Here is a 19,694-nt window from a genome sequence, read left to right as displayed (position 1 = left end):
ATTTAGAACTAGATGACTCAGCTTGCATTAGCTACCCCAATAAAAACAAATTCTCGTGTGTTTTCATTGTTATTTCGTTTATTATGATTCCACACATGAGCAGAGGGTTACAAAGGCCTAATAAGCAGAAAGGGCAAATCTTTACCTGTGACCACTTGCAGTTCCTCTGAGGCTAACATGGGATGAATCTGAACAGGAGAAGCCTGTTGCATCTGGAAAGGGATTGCATAGTGCTCTTTGATGCCACCAAGAAAGGAATGACATATCAAATACATTTCTTTCAAAGGGCCCTTCCTTGGCTTCACCTCTGCCCAAAGACTTTCCTGGGGCTTACCCTAAAAGCTGGATTTCCCACTCTCTGAGACCTTTGCCTAGGAGAGGAGCTTCATCTCAATTTATTGAGTTTGTGCTGGTATTGAGTGAGAGATATCTTAGAGCGATTTTCAGAACGTTGTATGTATTCCTTCCTGCATTCCCAAGGCCCAGTGCCTGGGCCAGCTGTAGCATAGAAATCTTCTGTGTGCAGCCCATAGCAGGATGTGTAGGACATGTCACACAATATATTGTGTTGATTCACAGATGGATTTTTGTTGTGCATCCTCAGTCTGATGCCTCATACATTACGTTGCCTTGTCTGAAGAAGACTCAGGGAACCCAGTTTTGCAGACAGAGTGCTTCTCAAAGGTGTGAGCCCACAAGGCTATTCATTGAAGAGGAGACACTCAGCATTTATTTCTTCTGGCTAGTTGTTTCTCATCAGAAGCCAAATGCTTCCTAAAGCTCAGCATTTGAATCTCTGTTGAGACATTTAAGCACTGGCATCCCTAGGATTTTGACAGAAAAGACTATACAGGCCTTTTCAACCAATCCCAGTTAGAGGGTTGAAGAAATAGCAGAGGACACTTGCAGGCAGAGACAGAAATTATGTGAGTTTTGTTTTGTTTTATAGGTTTCCAAGGTCAGCCTGGCTCGCCTGGTCTGCCTGGTACTCCGGGAACCCCTGGCCTGGATGGTTTGCCAGGTGTACCAGGTTTACAAGGTCAAAAAGTAGGTGTCAGCTGCTGATACTGTTATCTCTGACTGCCCATGTTAACAGGAATGTGTGCAAAGATCCTGCTCTTTAAAACAAACAAAAAAATCACAACAGTTGGCTAAACTGTTCTTCATCTTATGTTTCCCACTGTGCACTCAAAGGAACAGAATAGATGAATGAATGCTTGACATTAATGCTTACGGCTGTCCCCTGAAGTCATGTATAGTGCTTTGCCTTTGAGTGATTTAAATACACAGTCAGTGAATGAATTCTTGGCTTTCATGTGCTGACTCCCAATCTTATTCATTTCTTTTTCTAGGGTGAACCTGGCGTAGGTCTTCCTGGCCCTAAGGGATTGCCAGGCCCCCCAGGCCCAGCTGGCATCCCTGGAGAAAAGGGAAATGCAGGACTGCCTGGCTTACGTGGGGAGCAAGGCTTTCCAGGCATACCCGGGCAGCAAGGATTCAGAGGTAACAGTGGCAGAAAAATACAGCTCTGTATTTATGTTTCTATTTTTGAAGTCACTCCCCTGTAGATACAGCAAGAAATCTATTGACCACTGAGATAACCTACTGATACTTCAGGGTATTACTCTTTTTCCTTCACCTTGTTTTTTCCCACCAATGACCTGTAGCAAATGCTAGCAGGAAGAACAGCACTTCCTCTGAGCTGAAATGAGGACTTGTTGGCCAAGTGCTTCCAAGGCACCTTATGTAGTATCATCATGAAGGAAGGTTTCATATGATATTGGAGGACACTGAGTCTATGTTTCTGTCTCCCCGCAGGCGATCCTGGCCTCCCAGGACTGCAAGGTTTGCAGGGCCCTCCAGGCGCACCAGGACTGGGACCGCAGGGATCACCAGGGCCCGCTGGGCAGCCAGGACCCCAGGGACCACCAGGTGAGCAGGAAATACTCCCGTGACAGTGCATGGGAGCAGACTTTTGGTGTAAATGGCAATCAATGTTGGCAAAACCATTGCTTGTAAAGTGTTTTGTGGTGTGAGGCTGGTTGGGTTGCATGGTGGGGGGATGTGTCGGTGGGCCTCCTGTATCTGGTCCAAAACACAGGGCGAGGCCTCCTAGGAAAATGCTTGCTGTTTCACTCAGTCTCCTCAAGTCGTGAGTCATATATACAGGATCAAAGCCTCCCATAGAAGTTGAGGACTATTTCTACTGTCTGGTTTTGAGTCTTCATTCTTCATGCCATGTAATTTCTGAACCATGCATGGACATTGTTAGATATTCTCATTAACAGTGTTCGCTGTCTTCCATTAAGGGAGATACTAATCCTTTATCTTCTGTTTTTCCTAGGATTTCCTGGAATAAAAGGAGAAAGGGGCTTCCCTGGTCTCCCAGGTCTGGATATGCCAGGACCAAAAGGGGATAAAGGTAGCCAGGGCCAGCCCGGAGTACCAGGATCTGTGGGGTTACCCGGCCTACCAGGTCCGCAGGGGGCCATTGGACTGAAAGGATCGGCAGGTAAACATCTTTTCCCTTGGAAACCGTCACCTTTGACCATTGTTTTATTAAGTTGTGGTAGCATGCCCTTTCACTCCATTAGGAATTGATCCCTCAAAGAGCCCAAGCTTGGGAAAACACATGGACTGATGCCAGTAAGGCAGCTCTGTGTGTGTGTAACTGAACTGTTAGTCCTTTGGTAGATCAAGTTCGGCAACTTAAAGGAACTAGTCTTTAGCCTGTAACAATGAAAGGGGATTATTCTGCACAGTTTCAGTGACAAAATGTGGTTTTAATAATGTCTTTGTTAATGACAGAATTGTTTACTGTAATAGGAAGTTTTGAGAATCTGACAAAAAACCCTTACAAACTATATTTTCTTCTGGTTTTCATAACACTGTTTTTACTGTTGTTTTCTTTATCAGGCTATCTTAGATTAATCATCTTCTTTGTTCCAGTTTTCCTTAACTAGTGCAATTCCTAATATGATAAGGAGTAAATAATCCCATCTTTTGTACTTCTTTATGCTGCTTGCTTTGTTTCTGTTATTCACTATTTCACTTTGGTTTCAGGAGCCAAAGGAGAAATGGGAGTTATGGGAACTCCTGGATTGCCAGGAACTCCTGGGCCAGTTGGAGATCGAGGGTTACCTGGTGAAAAGGGTAAGAGATACATCTTCTCAAAATTGAAAAATCCACCTTTCTCCTGGCAAAAGACAAGTCTGGAAATAACCAAATATAAAGAGTATTTAATGCCTAGAGAATGTTTTATGTCAAGTAACTTCCCTGTAAGTTAGAAATAGTATAATTTGGAAAGCTATGTCCTGGGAACAGTCAGGTATATGGACATGAAGCTGGGATTTTTATCTGTTCTTCAACAACTTTAAGGGTTTGCTAGGTGCCAGGATGCTATAGATATTATTCCAAGAAAAATACAATGTTTGAAATTATAAAAGACCATCAGGAAGTTCTTAATTAAGTCCTTCAAGTAATGCCCTGTATTACTGCCAAACTCCTATCCTTATTGTTTTGAGAGTCTAAAATTAATGGCTGTGAAGTGGGAAAAATAGCCAACTTTAACAATGCTATTGTGAAGTCCTGGTGTAAAAAAACTTCATATGAGATAAATGACATATTCCAGAGCATGGTATTCAGTGCTTAAAATTTGAATAAATAGCTAATTTCATTTGTTGTTGCCTATAAATATTTTTGCAATGCTTTATATGCCACTATGGTATTCTATGCTATCCCTTTATAGGTAGCCAAGGTTTCAAAGGTGTAATTGGACCACAGGGTGATCCTGGTGTCAAAGGAGATAAAGGTGAAGCCGGTCTCCCAGGAAAACCTGGAACAATGGACACCATGGACATGGTTAGTCTCAAAGGCCAAAAGGGAGATCAAGGAGAAAAAGGTAACTTACAGTCTTTAACTGTGGATGAGTGTAATTAATGCTCATAGACTGTTCAGCAGGAATGCTTTGATTTCACTTGTGTCTTAGTTCTAGACAACAGTTTTTAAAATAACATTAAAGAATTTTACACATCAAATGCAGGTATTTTTCTAGTAATTTTCAACTCCATAGAAACAAAAATTAATCACAGACAGAAAGGGTTTTGGTGGATGGAAGAGGTTCAATTTGCCCATGTAAAATCTATTTTACCTCTTTTAGAGGAAGACTCTCTCAATAGAAAAGAAATTTTAAAGTAGAAGCTAGAGTCTGCCTGAAGAGAAAAGCTGTCTTTCATAGAAAACATGTAGTGGAAACACTATTGTGGCCATGAAGACTAACTGATGCTGTAAGAAAAAGTTGGCAGCCTATTTTGGCACACATTTTGACCTGAAGAAATTTCAGAAAGACACACATGTATGCTTCTGATAGCAAAAGATCAACTTCTGTCAATTTAGAAACATATGGACATATGCAGGAGAAAGGCACTCAGCTTTCTATTTTAAAACTTAAAGGTGGTAGAGATACTAGAGTTTTTGGACAATGCATTCTTCTTGGATTTTTATTCATATTGCTACATGAAATTATAGTTGTTTAGACAGACCCCAGCCTGCAAATTTCTGCTGTTGTTCTGCCTATCTCACCTTCTTTAACCCAAAGATGTGTAGTACCATCAGAAAAAATAACCTAGTCGTACTCCATAACTTTCCTGATCCGATCTGGGCATGAATATCACAGTAATGTCTTAAAAAGCATCTTAAATTTAAACTGTGCAGAAAAGACACAGTATTTTTATAGGAAGTTCTTGCTAATGTTTCATGAAAAAAGGAAAAGAATTTGGACATCTTGGTGTCAATAAATTCTGCTTACTTAGAAATATTCAGCAAGCTGTCTTCAGTGACCTGTTGTCCTGCATATACATTGGACCTCAGAGCTAGAGAAGAGGCACAGTACAGAATAAGAAGCAGAGCCCTCTGGAATGATGAAGATGCTTTAACATTAGATAGAACTGAGGAAACAACAAATTTCTGTCTGTAAACTGATTATTCACATGCACCTATTTGGACAGCAGAGAAGTGAAATCCATAATTTCTGTTAACACCTGGTATTATTGTCTGTCACTTCTGAAATAACTTGTTAATCTCAAACATATATTTGTTTGCAATTTCTTTTAAAGATACTATATGCTTTATAATTTGCACAGACACATGTCAAATTGTAGCAGTTTGCAGCCTCTCCTCAGCACTGGTTTATTGACTGGAGAGTTGTCTTTCACTCAAGTGTGACTACTGTACAATGTATGAAGCCTGAATTAGCCATTTTCTTGTTTAGCAGAGAGAAGCAGCAGTGATAAAATATTCACTAGAAGGATGATTATTATATGACATTACAGTACATTTTGATAGAACTGATCTCATTTGTTTTCTTGGTGTCCAGGGGACCATGGAGCAACTGGAGAAAAAGGGTTACGTGGGGAATACGGAGAACCAGGAATTCCAGGAAGGGATGGTGAACCTGGTACTCCAGGACATCCAGGTATGTCTGAAACTAGTGACAGAGAGACTGTTCATCAAGTATTTTAAACTGCATTAAGTAATGGGACTCTTAATTTCTCTGCTCTTTGTAGGGCCAAAAGGTGATCAGGGCCCCCCAGGGTACCCAGGAGATCCAGGAATTCCAGGACAAAAAGGATCAGTTGGTGAAATGGGTTTGCCAGGTACTGATTGATGGAAATTTCTTATTATTGTTTTCCTCAACTTAATACAGACCTGTATGGAGTATTTGTTGGTGTAGATTCTACTAAACGGTTGTGCTGTTTGCAATGCCTGAACTTTAGGCTTTTGAGACATTGCTTTCTCAATGCCGTTATGATATACAAATAATAGGATGGTGTCCTAAGTTTCTACATGAAAATTTTTTATCTGGATGTGTAGGATGTGTATTTGTTGCAGGGAGACGGTTTTCCAAGTAGTATCTGTCAGTTTCTGTATCTGCTGGTGTGTGAACTGCTTTCAACTTCTTGGGTATTTTTCCCCTCTAAAAGGTTTGGTGATTTGCTGTGTGCTGCATGTTAACTGAGAGCTGTGGTAGTCTGGGAAGAATGTAGTTGTGGAGGGGATTGGTAAAGAGTAGAATGGAGAAGAACCTGTGTCTCGACATGGAAACTTAATCTCCATTCAGATGGCTTTGTGCCTTGTATACTTAGGAAATCAAAGATGAAAGACTAAAGGGAACAGAAAAGTTTGTTACAGCAAAGTCTTTCTATCACTGTAGTCCTGTTAGAAGTTACTCAAATAATCAACTTTTACTAAATTTTCTATTTTTGGCAAGAGTTCTGTTTACTCTCAATCTAAGATACCAACCTTGTCTTATGAGGAGAACTTATCTTCCTATAAAAAGTACCATTTAGAGAGTGAAGCTCAGGAGTTAATTTACTAGCTATTTTAGTGAGTTACAGTGTTTTTCAAGCTCTGGATAGCTAAGGCAACACTGAAAAATCATTGTCAACACTACTGGGATACCAGTAGTTCTGATACACCCAGTTTTCCTTTTCTCTTACCAGGAACGCCTGGAGAAAAAGGTCTACCAGGAGTACCAGGTTCACCAGGCACACCAGGGTTCCCTGGGCAGAAAGGTGAAAAAGGAGACAAAGGAGCACCAGGTTTTCCTGGAATTGGGTTTCCAGGGTCTCCTGGTGAGAAGGTATTTATACCCTTAAGGACTTGATTGTCTGTCTGTACCAAGTACCTCATTTGAAAAGATGCATTTGACCTTTAAACTATTTTATTTTATTTTATTTTATTTTATTTTATTTTATTTTATTTTATTTTATTTTATTTTGGTTTATTTTGTTTTATTTTATTTTGGTTTATTTTGTTTAAATACCTGATGAGAAACTTGACAGGTGTTGCATTTGTGCAGGTTTAAATGCATTCCATTTGATACCTTTCTGTTTTGACCATTACCTTCAGAGTTCTTATTTATTGTCTCTTCAGAATAGGGTCATTTACAGTGCTAGAAACATAGGGGAGGGAAATAGCTCTTACAAATGCTAAGTAAATAAAACGGAAAGGGCTTCTTACAAACAAAGCTAATAATCACAGTGAAATAGTGTTTCTGTATTTTTACAGAAATGCCAGAAAGCTGAAAGAACCTATGAAATGTTCAGATATGATGGAAAAGAGTACTGTAGTAATACGCTCTTTAAAGTTAATTTAATCTCCACAGTATTGTAATAGGATTCTCATTTGTTTCACATTCCTTTTCCAAGCTATACGATGACAGTAATCCTGAATTTATAAGTAAAAATTGTGAACGTTAAACTTACTCATCTAGTAGCACATTTGCTAAAGACTTAAAAAAGATTTTTTTTAAGATGATTAAGTGTAATGAGTAAGTTAAGAGGCTAATTTGGAAAAGACTTCTTAAAAACCATCATAAAATGCATAGAAAACTACTAATTTTCATATGTAGTTATTAAGCAATTGCTAGAAAAGTCAATAATTCTGATAGTGGAATGCAATGCTGAAGTTAATCCTAAATTACTTGGTTTCTAAACAGAAAAAGAATGAAATTGTTTGTAAGTCTGATGGCTAAGGGGTGACATCTACCACTGCAAACAGAACAAGCCTGTTTCAGAACTAATATGTGGATTTTAAAATGTGTGCTGCTGCTTCTAGGGAGAACCAGGAAGAACGGGCAGTCCAGGTTTATCTGGAGATAAGGGTGAAAAAGGTAGTGCTGGAATGCCTGGAATTCCGGGTGCCCCAGGCCCCAAAGGATCCCCTGGCATGGCAGGATTTCCAGGCAAGTGTTTATGCTTTAATAAAGCAGAAATTGCTGTGAAAAATTAATGTCAAACTTACACTAAATATCCCATATGTAAACCTATGTCTTGATGCTTTCTTTAGGGAGCCCTGGCCGCCATGGAGAAAAGGGTGAAAAAGGACTTCCTGGCCTAAGTGGTATTCCAGGTCTAAAAGGAGAACCAGGTAAAAAAAGGCAATATAAACCACCAAAAGCTGCTTAAAGTATTGTTTACATTCAGTCAGTGGCTAAAACAAATATTGTGGCATTCTGCATTGATTTTGGCTTAGCTCTTTCCTGGTATGTTTGATCATTTCATAAGCAAATAAACACAGTTCTGTTTCTGAGATAAACTTTAGTCAGTGTGGTCTGGGGCTACTTCTTTTGCTCTGTTTGTGGAAGAGACTTTTATCACCTTCTACAAGAGTGATTATTGCTATAGCCATTAGTTCTGTGCTTTTGAGTACATTTAAAAACACTAAAGTTGATCCATGGGCCCAAGCCTGAGTCACTGTTACCATCTTTACCTAATGGAATAGAGAGGAGAGTAAGTTCACTGCTGTTGTGACTCTAACTTGGAGCCTTGTGTTCTTAGTTTACTGGCTGCAGGGTCTATCATCTCATTGGACAATGGCCTGTGCTATTAATAAGTCTTTACTGGAGTTTGTACTCTCTAAAATTCACTGAGATTCACAATAATTACCTACATTAAAACCTGTAATACTTGAGCCCTGTCTCACTGATTTAATTCAGAAGTAACCTCAGAGAATAGTCACACTAGAGTATCTGCTTGGCCTCTGTGGGTCCAAAAGAATAAATTCAGATTTTCTTTTTTAAAAAACAAAAAAAAGTGAAAAAAATAAAGTCTGATGATTCATATGTGAATTGAAAATGACAATGATTTTTCAGGTGAACCTGGTGTTCCGGGCCCTGCTGGTTCCATTGGACAGAAAGGTGAACCAGGTTATGATGGGATTCCAGGTGCAGCTGGTGCAAAGGGTGAACAAGGTACTGTGACTATCATGTTTAGTTTATGTGGTACAAAAATGCCCAGAAGCAGGCTACATAGGAGTAGCTGGTAGAGGAGTGTGCTGTATTTGAGGTACTTTGGATGGAACCTTACAAAATGAAGTTAGTACAGTGCCTTGCAAACTACTGAGTGTCATCCATCATTGTAAAGCTGATAATTTACATGAGCAACTGTGTTTAATTAGTGTAATCTCAAAAGAATTTATTTCACAAAAGCTGGCAATCCTTTAAAGGATTGGTATGTTTTGGAATTAAGTCTGCAAATTAGCTGTGAAATAATGGAGCAGGCTTGTCTTTTCTTAGGGTAGGGCTTTCAGTGTGCAAGACCCATTGTGCTAGATACAATACCAATACATAACAAAGACAGTCTGTGCCCCGAAGAACTGTTGCATAAAGCATTTTTTAATATTTGATATTTGCTTAATAGACTTTGGTTCATTACAGGTTAAATTGAAGTACTGTCCCATCTTCTAATTTTTTGCTTCCTCTGTATTACAGGTGTTCCAGGTAGAGGACTTCCAGGATTTCCAGGTGCAAAGGGAGACAAAGGTAAAACACTACTTTAAACAAGCAGCAAACCTCCCTCCCAACATACTGTAAACGTAATTCTGTAATTCAGACATACTTCCTACTTCATTCTTTTTCATGCTGTACCTTTTCAGAGCAGGCAGAAACTCTGAAAGGCTCAAATACTAATTTCTGTTACAGTGGCAGCATCTTGGACATGAGTTAGATATCCCCTAAAATAGGTAATTATTCATAGTGTGGAATTTACTGCAAGCTGTGCTGTGATGAGGTAATATAAATAACTCCCGTATTTGTGTGCTGTGCTTTTGACTCCCAAGTTTTCCTACTAATTTTGCAAGAATCAAAGTCTAGTGAGACTCTGCACACCAGATAGCTAAAGATACACAGACACGTAGCTATTGGAACTTCATGGACACTTGTGGTCTTCATGAAGTGTATCACTACATGGTACAATAAGAACAGCTTAATTGGCTTGATTCAGTGCATGTTCAAGGTGTCTGTAATGCACCATGCTCCATTTTATGAAATAAGTATGTCCTAGACACTGAACTGCAATAGATACAGTAGTGAAAGAATATGAAACTGCTGCTGATAAATAAAATAATGTACAATTAAAGGCTTTTCAATTTTAAATGTCCAGAAAATAACATGACAGGGCAGATTTTGGAGGAATTCTACAACTTGAAATACCAGTACCATACCTCACTCATTCATTCTATACATGCAGGAAACTTTTGTTGCCAACCAAAAGTGATAAACTAGAATTTCAGAATATCTTGTATTTACCATTTCAGAGTAATGAACAGTCGTTACATTGCTGAGAAAGTCTGAATGTTAGAGAATTAATTTTAATAAGCAAATTTTCTAATCATAACTCTAATCATAAAATGCTAGATTACTTTTCTCATCTCAGCCATCTTTCTCATTTTGCCAGCACAGCTCACTTAAAACATATCTGGGTTTTGCGTAAACAGATATCCAACTGGCATAATTTGTGTTGCAAATGTATTGGAGTTCTAAAAAAAAGGGCAAGTCCAGGATTTAAAGGCCCTGTTCTCTTTAGACAAAGAGTCAGGTATATTAGTGTTTATACATTTTATTTCTCTTAGCATGCTTCTTAGACCAGCTAATCTATATCCTTTTTGCTCAATTGTGATCTAAAATTTGACTGAATTGCAAATGTTCGCTATTTGTACAAGCCTGAAAGTAAGTACTAAGTGCTTAAATCTAGATCTTAGTTAAGAAAAGATTCCCTTTTTCTCCAGAGTTAAGTCCTCTTGAGCTAAGTCAAGCAAAGTAACCATTATTCCAATATGATAATAATTATAATGGAGTAATGGTTTGGGGGCTTTATATTCCTTGTGTAAGGACTCACAGAAAGATGCTGAAAGTTCATCTGTTTTAGAGTACATTAAAATGGTCTAGTGATCAGTTTAAGAAAAGATGTCAATCAAACTACTCTTTTCCTCATACTTTGACATAATGTGGAGAATAATACAGTTTTCCTCAAGTTTTGCATTTTTATGCAAATGTGTAAAGGCAAGATCAATATTTTCTTCAGGAAGAAAGCTTGCTCTGAGTAGATAATAAGGCAGAAGGTTTCAGTGACTGTGATCCTCTCTCTAATCGTGTTTTGGGGCTTGTTTCAACTTTTAGGTGCAAAAGGTGATGTAGGTTTTCCAGGATCCCCGGGAAGTCCAGGGATCCCGGGTCTAAAAGGAGAACCAGGATTTGATGGTCCACCAGGACCTAAGGGCAACCAAGGTCTTCCTGGACTACCAGGAAGTGCAATTGAGGGCCCTAAAGGAGACAGAGGACCCCAAGGCCAACCTGGTCTTCCAGGTAATTCTTTATCTTAGGTATTAATGTCCTGCTGTTAATTAAAGCTCATCTAATTAACCAATAATATAATCAATGTTGCATGTGCTTGTTTATTATCTCCTCAGACATCAGGAAAGAGCTCACTTTCATAGGCAGTTCAGCATTATGTCCTAGAACAGGCTGATTTTCTGTCCTCAGGTAGCTGGTTTTGTCCAGAAGTCTCTCTTTCTGACATTGACTTCTCAGTTTGCCTCCCATTTCCATGTGTTTCCCTCTGGACTTTGAGACAGCCATGGCTGTGTGTTCCTGTGACTTGGAGTGTTAATGTATTTAAGAATGGCCTAACATGGCCTTACCTTGGCCCTGTGCTAGAGATAACCATAATGAAGGAGAATTGAGCAGAGCTGCAATATATCTCAAGCACATTCATTTCTGAGAACATACCATCTGTTTGCTCTGCACATATAGAAAACTCCCCATAATTTTTCATCAGCCACTGGCTGATAAATGATAGATATCTAGTCAAATAAGGAGTCGTGGATCTCCCTGCAACAGATTCTCCTACTTATTTTCTTGAGATGTTGTTATAATAGTTACTTTGGTTCTGCCCATCTGTAGATTGAGCCAGCTTGTCCTCTTATCAGATACTACTCTGAGCAAATTTTGCCACTAAATACTCTGTCTGTTTTTGTAGGTGTACCAGGCCCAACAGGGCCACCAGGACCCCCAGGTCTGAAAGGGGAAAAAGGAGAGCAGGGGAGCAATGGCTGGCCTGGGACTCCTGGAGGTCCTGGAGTCAAAGGTGATCCAGGTTTCCAGGGACTGCCAGTAAGTTACATTCAGTACAATCCAGATTTGCTGAAAGCTAGTTGTTGCAATTAATGAATCTATTAATCATAGCCATTTTTCATTCAAAATAATGATGTTTTATGCTCAAAGTGCCTTTGGACTCAGTGCTGATGAGGTAAAGTCAGCTTGAAATTTTTCTTCTTTTAAAGGCTGCCTACAAATAAGCCCCAGCAAGCTAATGAACTTATTACAAATTTATAGATAGTGAGTGGTAACATACAACACCCGGAGTATAATTTACAGTGTATTAACAGTACAGGATGGCTGCAGCACATCCATAAATCCTGCAAATGCATTAGTAGTTAATTTTAAAGATTGCATATTTCACGATAAATTGCCTTCTGAAAATACCTGAACTGTTTGGTTTTGTTATGAAACCTTTCAAATAAAGTGCACTTTCAGTACTGTCAGTGATGAAATACAGCTACTGATTTAGAAATGCAAACAGGCAATGCTATTAATACATTGTTGTCATATATTATTCATGTTCCCTGATCTAAAATAGTTCCTTTTCTGTATATTAGCGAGAATGAAGTGGAATAGGACAGTCACCCAGAATAGTTGATCTTCTCTACTCATAGGATGTCTGCTGCTTTTTTCCACATTGTGATATACACTCTATATTTTAACTGTTAATTTCCTCTTTCCTATTAAGAAAATAATAACAATAAAATATATAAACGAAGGAATAAGAAAGTAGTTAGGTATGACTTAACAGTTCTTAATGTACAGAAGGAAGGAACTACTCAGGAATAAGTTCCTAATGTGAAAAGCAGGATAGTGATAGTGGACCCAAAAAGATCAACATTATTCTTGACAATGCAAACATCTACTGCATCATTTTCTGCACACAGGAGTCTCTTCACAGAAACATTAAGAATTTGCTTCAGTGTTCTGACACTGGAACTTTAATGGCTTTGAGAGTGTACATCATATCTCGTATCAGCTTTGAAGGCAGAAAATTTAAAAACAGCATTCCAGTATATTTTTCCCTAATTTAAGAATCTGCAGTACTTCTGCAGAAAGCTACATTTCCATTCCACAGGAATTTGTAAAGCTTTTCAGAATTTGATATTCCAGTTCAAGACTGTTAGTTTTTCAAGAATGGGAAATGCCAAAGGATTTTGATTCTGTGTCTTCAGTTAGAAGAAAGCATTTTACTGTCCTTGAGCCACAATGCTTAGTGTTGGCTTGTTAACTCAGTGGGTAATGCTCCAGTGAGTTATTTCAATATTTAACTTCCTCTGGTGATACATACTAAGATGAGTTTCTAATGTCTTCATCTTCCCCAATGTGACAGGCTTCTGCCCTGATTACAGCTCAGTTGCTTATGCAGGTCTCCAGATACAGGGTAACCTATATCAGAGAGGAGATTTTGTTACGAGTGATCTAGCCTGTCCAAAAATCCTATGAAAAATAATGAACGTGGAGATCAGACAGTGAAACACAAATCCCATGGATTTATCAGTGCATTTTAATGTTGAAATGAGAGAAGAAGGTTTTTGTTATTTTCATTAATAGTTTTATTCGGAACTGATCCAAAATGAAACGTTGTTTGCCAAGCTATATCTGATGGAGGGGAAGAAAAAAGTTGCATATTGTTGTGGAAAAAGCATTTTGATGGAAAGCTTCCAATAAACTCCTCTTATAAATCATTCTATAATTATAACCTAAAATAAGTTATCTAAAAAGGTACCCTTTTAATGAGATTGTTTGACTCATGACCCTCTTCTGAATGAATGAATGGTAGCCCTCCTGTTTTGTGCTTCCAAAGTTCACCTGTTACTGTACAAAGAGAGGGCCAGTTCTTTAAACAATCCTGCATACTGTGACTATGTGACTGAAGGAAACCGGGGAACCTTACTTCATTAATACTTCCCACTCTGAGGGTAGCATTTCTCACTGCTGACATCCATTTTTGAGCTAGTCATCTCTTCTCCCTTTATAGTCAGTGGAAAGAATTAGACATCTGTAGGGAGGCATTCTTCTCACCTTGGTATAAACATCCAACTTAGATGAAATAAAAAATCACTCCTCTGTGTGTCTATTCTATTGCTCTCCAAATATGACCAGATGAATCCTACCATTGGTATTATTTTTCACTGAGTACTTAATTGCATCTTCAACCTCTGATTATGAAGTTACTTAGCGAAGGGATTCTGTTTCTTTCCTCTACCTGTCCCCCACATTTTATAGTACAGGGGGCTATCACTGCTGTACTGCTTCAGACTTCAATTAGGAATTAGCCAGGGAGAAACTCTAAACTATACTTGCAAGCTTTTTGCAGTTGATCTGCATCAAAGAAGAAAAGGAAGCTGGCAGTCATTTAAATGACAGTTTACAGTGTTGTTTGAAATCTGGACTTGGTTTTCCTTGCCGTGAGGCTATGATGAACTCGGTACCACTCATTTCAGAGAGGCAGTTTATAACAGTGAAGTCAGACAGAGGAGTTAACGTTGTGTTTGAAATGTTAAGTCCTTGAGTATTTCATCCCTGTCAAAAAGTAACCATCATCAGAGGATTATAAATTAGAGCGGATTGTGAATGTGGAAGTTTTCAAGTCTGCTGTGATCTAGAGCTACCCCATTTAGTTATCTGATGGGACTGGACTGATGTTAGCATTTGCTGGTGTTTGTGCTTGCTCATGTTTTTCGTAACAATATCATCTATGGTTGAGAACTTTTAATGGCTATACTGAATGAGACCTTATTCTGCTCCAGTATCTTTGTAAGGAAAAAAATATTTTAGTAAGAACAAGATGTCATACTTGTTCCCTTAATAAAAGCTTCTCATCAAGTAATGGTAGAGCATAACCATTCCTTAAACTTAATGGCTTTTCTCTCAGACTAAATGGTTTTTCATAGTTTTCCAAAAATAGCCTATTTGAGAGTCATATCATAATAGTGTAGGATAACTATACTTCACATTTTCTTTTATACAGGGTAGTCCTGGTTTACCAGGAGATATTGGTCAAAAGGGTGATCTGGGACCTCCAGGAATTCCAGGCGTTCCAGGTGAGAAGACACTTTACCGTATTCCTAAAAAGTATACAAAGATATCTCTTTCATATCCTTCCATTCTAAAAAAAGATGTTGAAAGAATGTTGCCTCTAGGTTACAGATTATTGAAACAGGACATTGTTAGCTGGATCCAAAAGCACACAAGAACATCCAGATGGTTCTTGAGGATGTCTCTGTTTTGCTTGTTGTCTTGCTTTGCCAATTTTAAGTGCGTGCTTGCTTTAAAAAGGGAATGTAAAAGCAATTGTTTAGACATTACCAGTAAAGAATCTTCAAGATTTACTGGAGAACTGAAGAGGCAAATGTTACAGCTATATTTAAGTATCAGTATGTCTTCATTGTTGACTCAATTGCTGCTACTGTCTCTATCATATACAGGAAAACACCGAGTGTATGAAAAAATGCAGTTAGTAGAAAAATAGAATTCTTATAATTTAGAGAAATATATTCATTAAAGTAAGAGAAATTTGTTTTCATTCAACATTTCTTTGGTGACTTAGTGCATGTGTTTGTATCTTGTTCTTGCAAACAGTTAAAAATCCTTATACAGATAAAGTCGCAGCCTTTACATGATCATGGGGTTGTGTATGCTTATTCTGCACCTTTCCTTCCAAATCCAGAAAGTATTTCATTTTCATGTAAATATTTCCTTTGACTTCAGGTCCAAAAGGATCTCCTGGTTTCCCAGGCCTTAAGGGTGAGAGAGGTGACCAAGGTCTTCCTGGATCTAAAGGTATAAAGATTTGTGCTTTTTTTCTCAGATGTTGTTGTTAAAATGGTTATTTAAGACTAATCAATGGATAACTCCCTCTTCCTTTTTTTCAGTGTAAAAAAAGTAGGATATGAAACCAGATACCATAGTGTGAGCATCTTGAATGGTCAGATTAGATTTAAGTGTTGAGTAGAGAGTGAGTTTTATCTCCTGCTCTGAAAAATAAATACTGGGGTTTTGTCATTATAAGAGTCTTTACATAGTATCCTAGAATCATAGAGTGGTTTGGGTTGCAAAGGACCTTCAAAGATCATGTAGTCCAACCCCTCTGCCATGGGCAGGGACGTCTTTCGCCAGATCACACTGAACCTGAATATTTCCAATGACGGAGTATCCACAACTTCTCTGGGCAACCTGTTCTGTGTCTCACCACCTTCATTTAAAAAAAAATCCTCCTTAAATCTCATCTAAAACTACCCCCTTTCTGTTTAAAATATTTGCCCCTTGTCGAGGTGTTCCAGCCCTCTGATAATTTTCATGGCCCTCCTTTAAACCCATTCTAACAGATCTATGTCTGTCCTGCAGTGGTGCCTCCAGAGCAGGAGGCAGTACTTCATGTGGGGGCTCATAAGACTACTGTAGAGAGGGAGAATCACCTCCCTTGACCTACTGACCGTGCTTTCATTTATGCAACCCAGGATATGACTGACTTTCTATGCTACGAGCGCACATTGCCGGCTCATGTCCAATTTTTCATCCACTAGTATCCTCAAGTCCTTCTCTGCAAAGCTGCTCTCAATCCATTCATCTCCCAGTCCATACTGATATTGGGGACTGCCCTGACCCAAGTGCAAGGCCTCACACTTGGCCTTGTTGAACTTCATGAGATTCACATTGGCCCACTTCTCAAGCCTGTCAAAGTCCCTCCAGATAGCATCCCTTTCCTCTAGCATATTGACTTCACAGAATCACAGAATCATAGAATGATAGGGATTGGAAGGGACCTCTAAAGATCATCTACTTCAACCCTCCTGCTAAAGCAAGTCCACCTCCATCAGGTCATGTAGAAATGTGTCCAGGCAGGTCTGAAAACCTCAGAAAGAGACTGCACACCCTCCCTGGGCTGCCTGTGCCAGGGAGTGCTCCCTCACCCTCACAGTAAAATAGTTTTTCCTTATTTTCTTTTTTCCAAAAGTGGAACTTCTTGTGTTCCAGCTCCACAAACTTGCTGAGGGAACTCCGTGCAACCTAAGTCTTGACAGCTATTTTAGTCCTTGAGAGGCCTGTTTGAGTGGAGATGTCAGCATAGACAGACTGTAGTTCTCTTTAGATTGCATGTACCATTGCAATTGCAGTGGTAGACACCATTGTCTTTCAGTACATCACAGACCCCTTACAGTTCTGAGAAAAAGAGTCTACTTTTAAAATGATAATTCTTTTGAAAGACATCATCCTCCTTCAGTAGCCCAATAACTGTCAGGGTGCGCAGCTCTTCCGATCAAACTGCTGTTCAAGTGGCCAATGCTACCCCACCCTGCTCACAGTGCTTCTGGTCAGAGCTGCATCTGTGGGCCTGTTCTGTCCTGTCTGGTGGAAGATGGGAATGTAGAAGGTAGCAGTATGATTTTCAGGAACAGTATGTGCAGCTACTTCAGTGTTACCAGAGGCTTGTCAGTGGCAGAGGCCCAGCCCATGCTGTTTCCCCTACTGTGCCTCCAATCCCATTGTCTTGTACCCTTGATAACTTCAGGTTTGGTTTCTTAACAGGTATGACTCTACTCAATGCACCTATAAAGTCTTGGACACATTGATACCTTGTGACTATAGGCTGTGTCTATTCTCTAACTGCACGAATGGCAATACAAGATGGCACTGTTTTCTCACTTTTTTAATGTGCAACACTAAATATGTGCTGATTTCCTCGGTTACCTTTGGCAGGCTTACAAGGCCCACCAGGCCCACCAGGTCCTTTTCAACTCATTAAAGGAGATCCAGGCTTACCTGGCCCTGTAGGACCAGTTGGTCTCAAAGGGTTCCCAGGACTTCCAGGTCCCAAAGGACAGCAAGGTGAGAGATTTTAACTTGCCATAGAAATATGTTTTAAGTAATGTAAAAATAAATGAATGGTAGGCTAGACATGAAAATATTTTTGGTATATTATCCAGCTTTTTATAAGCCACTTAAATTGTGTCAGCAATGAGGAAGAGAGTCCTTTCTGAAGCTCATTCAAAGTAATCCCAGAAACGCCTTCCTGGTGTTTTTTTAATAGACTCTCACTCTGCAGTCATCACATCAGTATCTGAGATCAGCAACAAGCGTAATGACTTGCAACACACTACTCGTCCTCTCTACAGAATGTATTTGTTAAGGTGTCTTCCGTCTTTCGTGTTGAATCCAAACTTAATTACTGTGTGTCTCTGGAAGGAAGCAAGCATGGGAAAAAACACTTTGATCTTGGAGAGGAAACTGCTTCCTGAGGAAGCTTGTTCTGTAGTCCTAGATTTTATCTCTTGGTCCAGACATTACATTTTTTTTTAAAGAACGGGTGAACTGCAATATTTAAATACATTATGGAATACAAGAATGGAGCTAGGGGTAAGACAAATGCTGACAGAAGGACACTTGTCCTTCAGAATGACAGGACATGGAGAGTGAGACTTCAGAGGTGTTTTTAAGGTGTTAAGATTCTAAGGGAAGGCTTTGTTGATGATTGTTTTATGAGAAGATGATGGGGAGTTATGGTGGAATAGAATCATAAAGTAATATGGGTTGGAAGGATACTTAAAGGTTGTCTAGTTCCAACTCCCATGCCACCTTCAGCTACGTGAGGCTGCTTAAAGCTCCATCCAGCCAGGCCTTGAACATTGCTAGGGATAATGGCCTCCCAGCATCTCTGGGCAACCTATTCTAGTGCCTCACCACCCTCATAATTTATATCTTCTATCTGTTTGATAGAACATGAAAGTTTGCTCTTAAAGATGGGGTTACAACTCTACAAATGCTGTCTGTTAGGAAACAGCTGTGGTGCTGATGGCATTAACTTCTTTTTCCCAAAGCCAGAGTTCCTGAGTTTATGTAGGACTCAAAATCATCTATAGAAACTGATAAAGGAAAGACATAATATAGGTCTGAAATCTTGTTTGGGAAGAAGCTAAGAGAATGTTGATTTTCCTACTGTTCATGACCCTACTTTTTTTATGATCTTTTTTGATTGAGTCATGTGACAAGCAGAGAGGAAAGAGATTGCTGCTCTTCCTTTCCATATTCCAGGTGAATTCCAGGTCTTTTAGAAGCACACCTGCTTACTTTGCTGTTCTTCTCTACTGTAATCACTTTAGCTGCAGGAACCCACATTTGTGCTCCTGATGCACTGAGTCTGCATAAGTTTGGTTTATGCTGACATGTGCCTGTGCTGTACTGTATTAAAAGCCAAAAAGTCAGAAATAACATGAAGTAATATCCAGTAATAACTATTCATTGTTTTTCAACAGGGGTGACAGGGCCTTCAGGTGTACCTGGACCACCTGGTAGTCCAGGGTTTGATGGTAAACCTGGGCAAAAAGGAGAAGTTGGTCCTTATGGTCCCCCAGGTAAGCCCATGAATTATTCGAAGATTTGATTATTTTAGTAGAAAAATAACATAGGAGATCAGGTGTGAATATATCTAATTTCACCTCTTTACTTATGTAGACGGAGTACTGCTGTCTGTAGAAATAAAAGGAGACTCTCTGTATTGTAGGGCCCAGAGGATTCCCTGGTCCACCTGGCCCTGAAGGTTTGCCTGGTGCTATGGGCCCACCAGGGTCACCGTCTGTTGCTCATGGCTTCCTTGTTACCAGACACAGTCAAACTACTGAAGAACCATCATGTCCATTTGGAACAAGGCTGATTTACCACGGCTACTCCTTGCTTTATGTACAAGGCAATGAAAGAGCACATGGGCAAGATCTGGGTGAGTACAGACCAAATTAGAATTCAGTTTGAGTCCATT

The 19,694-nt window shown here is 39.3% G+C and overlaps 1 protein-coding gene across 1 annotated transcript in view; it reads left to right on the top strand.

The window, feature by feature from the left end:
* The window catches only part of COL4A1 (collagen type IV alpha 1 chain), a 125,601-nt gene that overhangs the window by 95,609 nt on the left and 10,298 nt on the right, over nt 1-19,694 (top strand). The window contains exons 29-48 of the mRNA XM_061996616.1: nt 950-1,047; nt 1,353-1,503; nt 1,819-1,932; nt 2,345-2,512; nt 3,064-3,153; nt 3,749-3,901; nt 5,375-5,473; nt 5,565-5,654; nt 6,501-6,640; nt 7,618-7,744; nt 7,849-7,929; nt 8,654-8,752; nt 9,272-9,322; nt 10,958-11,143; nt 11,817-11,950; nt 14,913-14,985; nt 15,653-15,724; nt 17,642-17,770; nt 19,195-19,293; nt 19,443-19,655. Coding sequence (XP_061852600.1) covers nt 950-1,047; nt 1,353-1,503; nt 1,819-1,932; nt 2,345-2,512; nt 3,064-3,153; nt 3,749-3,901; nt 5,375-5,473; nt 5,565-5,654; nt 6,501-6,640; nt 7,618-7,744; nt 7,849-7,929; nt 8,654-8,752; nt 9,272-9,322; nt 10,958-11,143; nt 11,817-11,950; nt 14,913-14,985; nt 15,653-15,724; nt 17,642-17,770; nt 19,195-19,293; nt 19,443-19,655 — 2,367 coding nt within the window. The remainder of the gene's footprint in view (nt 1-949; nt 1,048-1,352; nt 1,504-1,818; nt 1,933-2,344; nt 2,513-3,063; nt 3,154-3,748; nt 3,902-5,374; nt 5,474-5,564; nt 5,655-6,500; nt 6,641-7,617; nt 7,745-7,848; nt 7,930-8,653; nt 8,753-9,271; nt 9,323-10,957; nt 11,144-11,816; nt 11,951-14,912; nt 14,986-15,652; nt 15,725-17,641; nt 17,771-19,194; nt 19,294-19,442; nt 19,656-19,694) is intronic.

The sequence above is a fragment of the Colius striatus genome, chromosome 1 (genome assembly GCF_028858725.1).
Source record: "Colius striatus isolate bColStr4 chromosome 1, bColStr4.1.hap1, whole genome shotgun sequence".
Taxonomy (NCBI): Eukaryota; Metazoa; Chordata; class Aves; order Coliiformes; family Coliidae; genus Colius; species Colius striatus.
The sequence above is the reverse complement of the archived record's forward strand: the minus strand, read 5'-3'. Positions and strand labels throughout refer to the sequence as shown.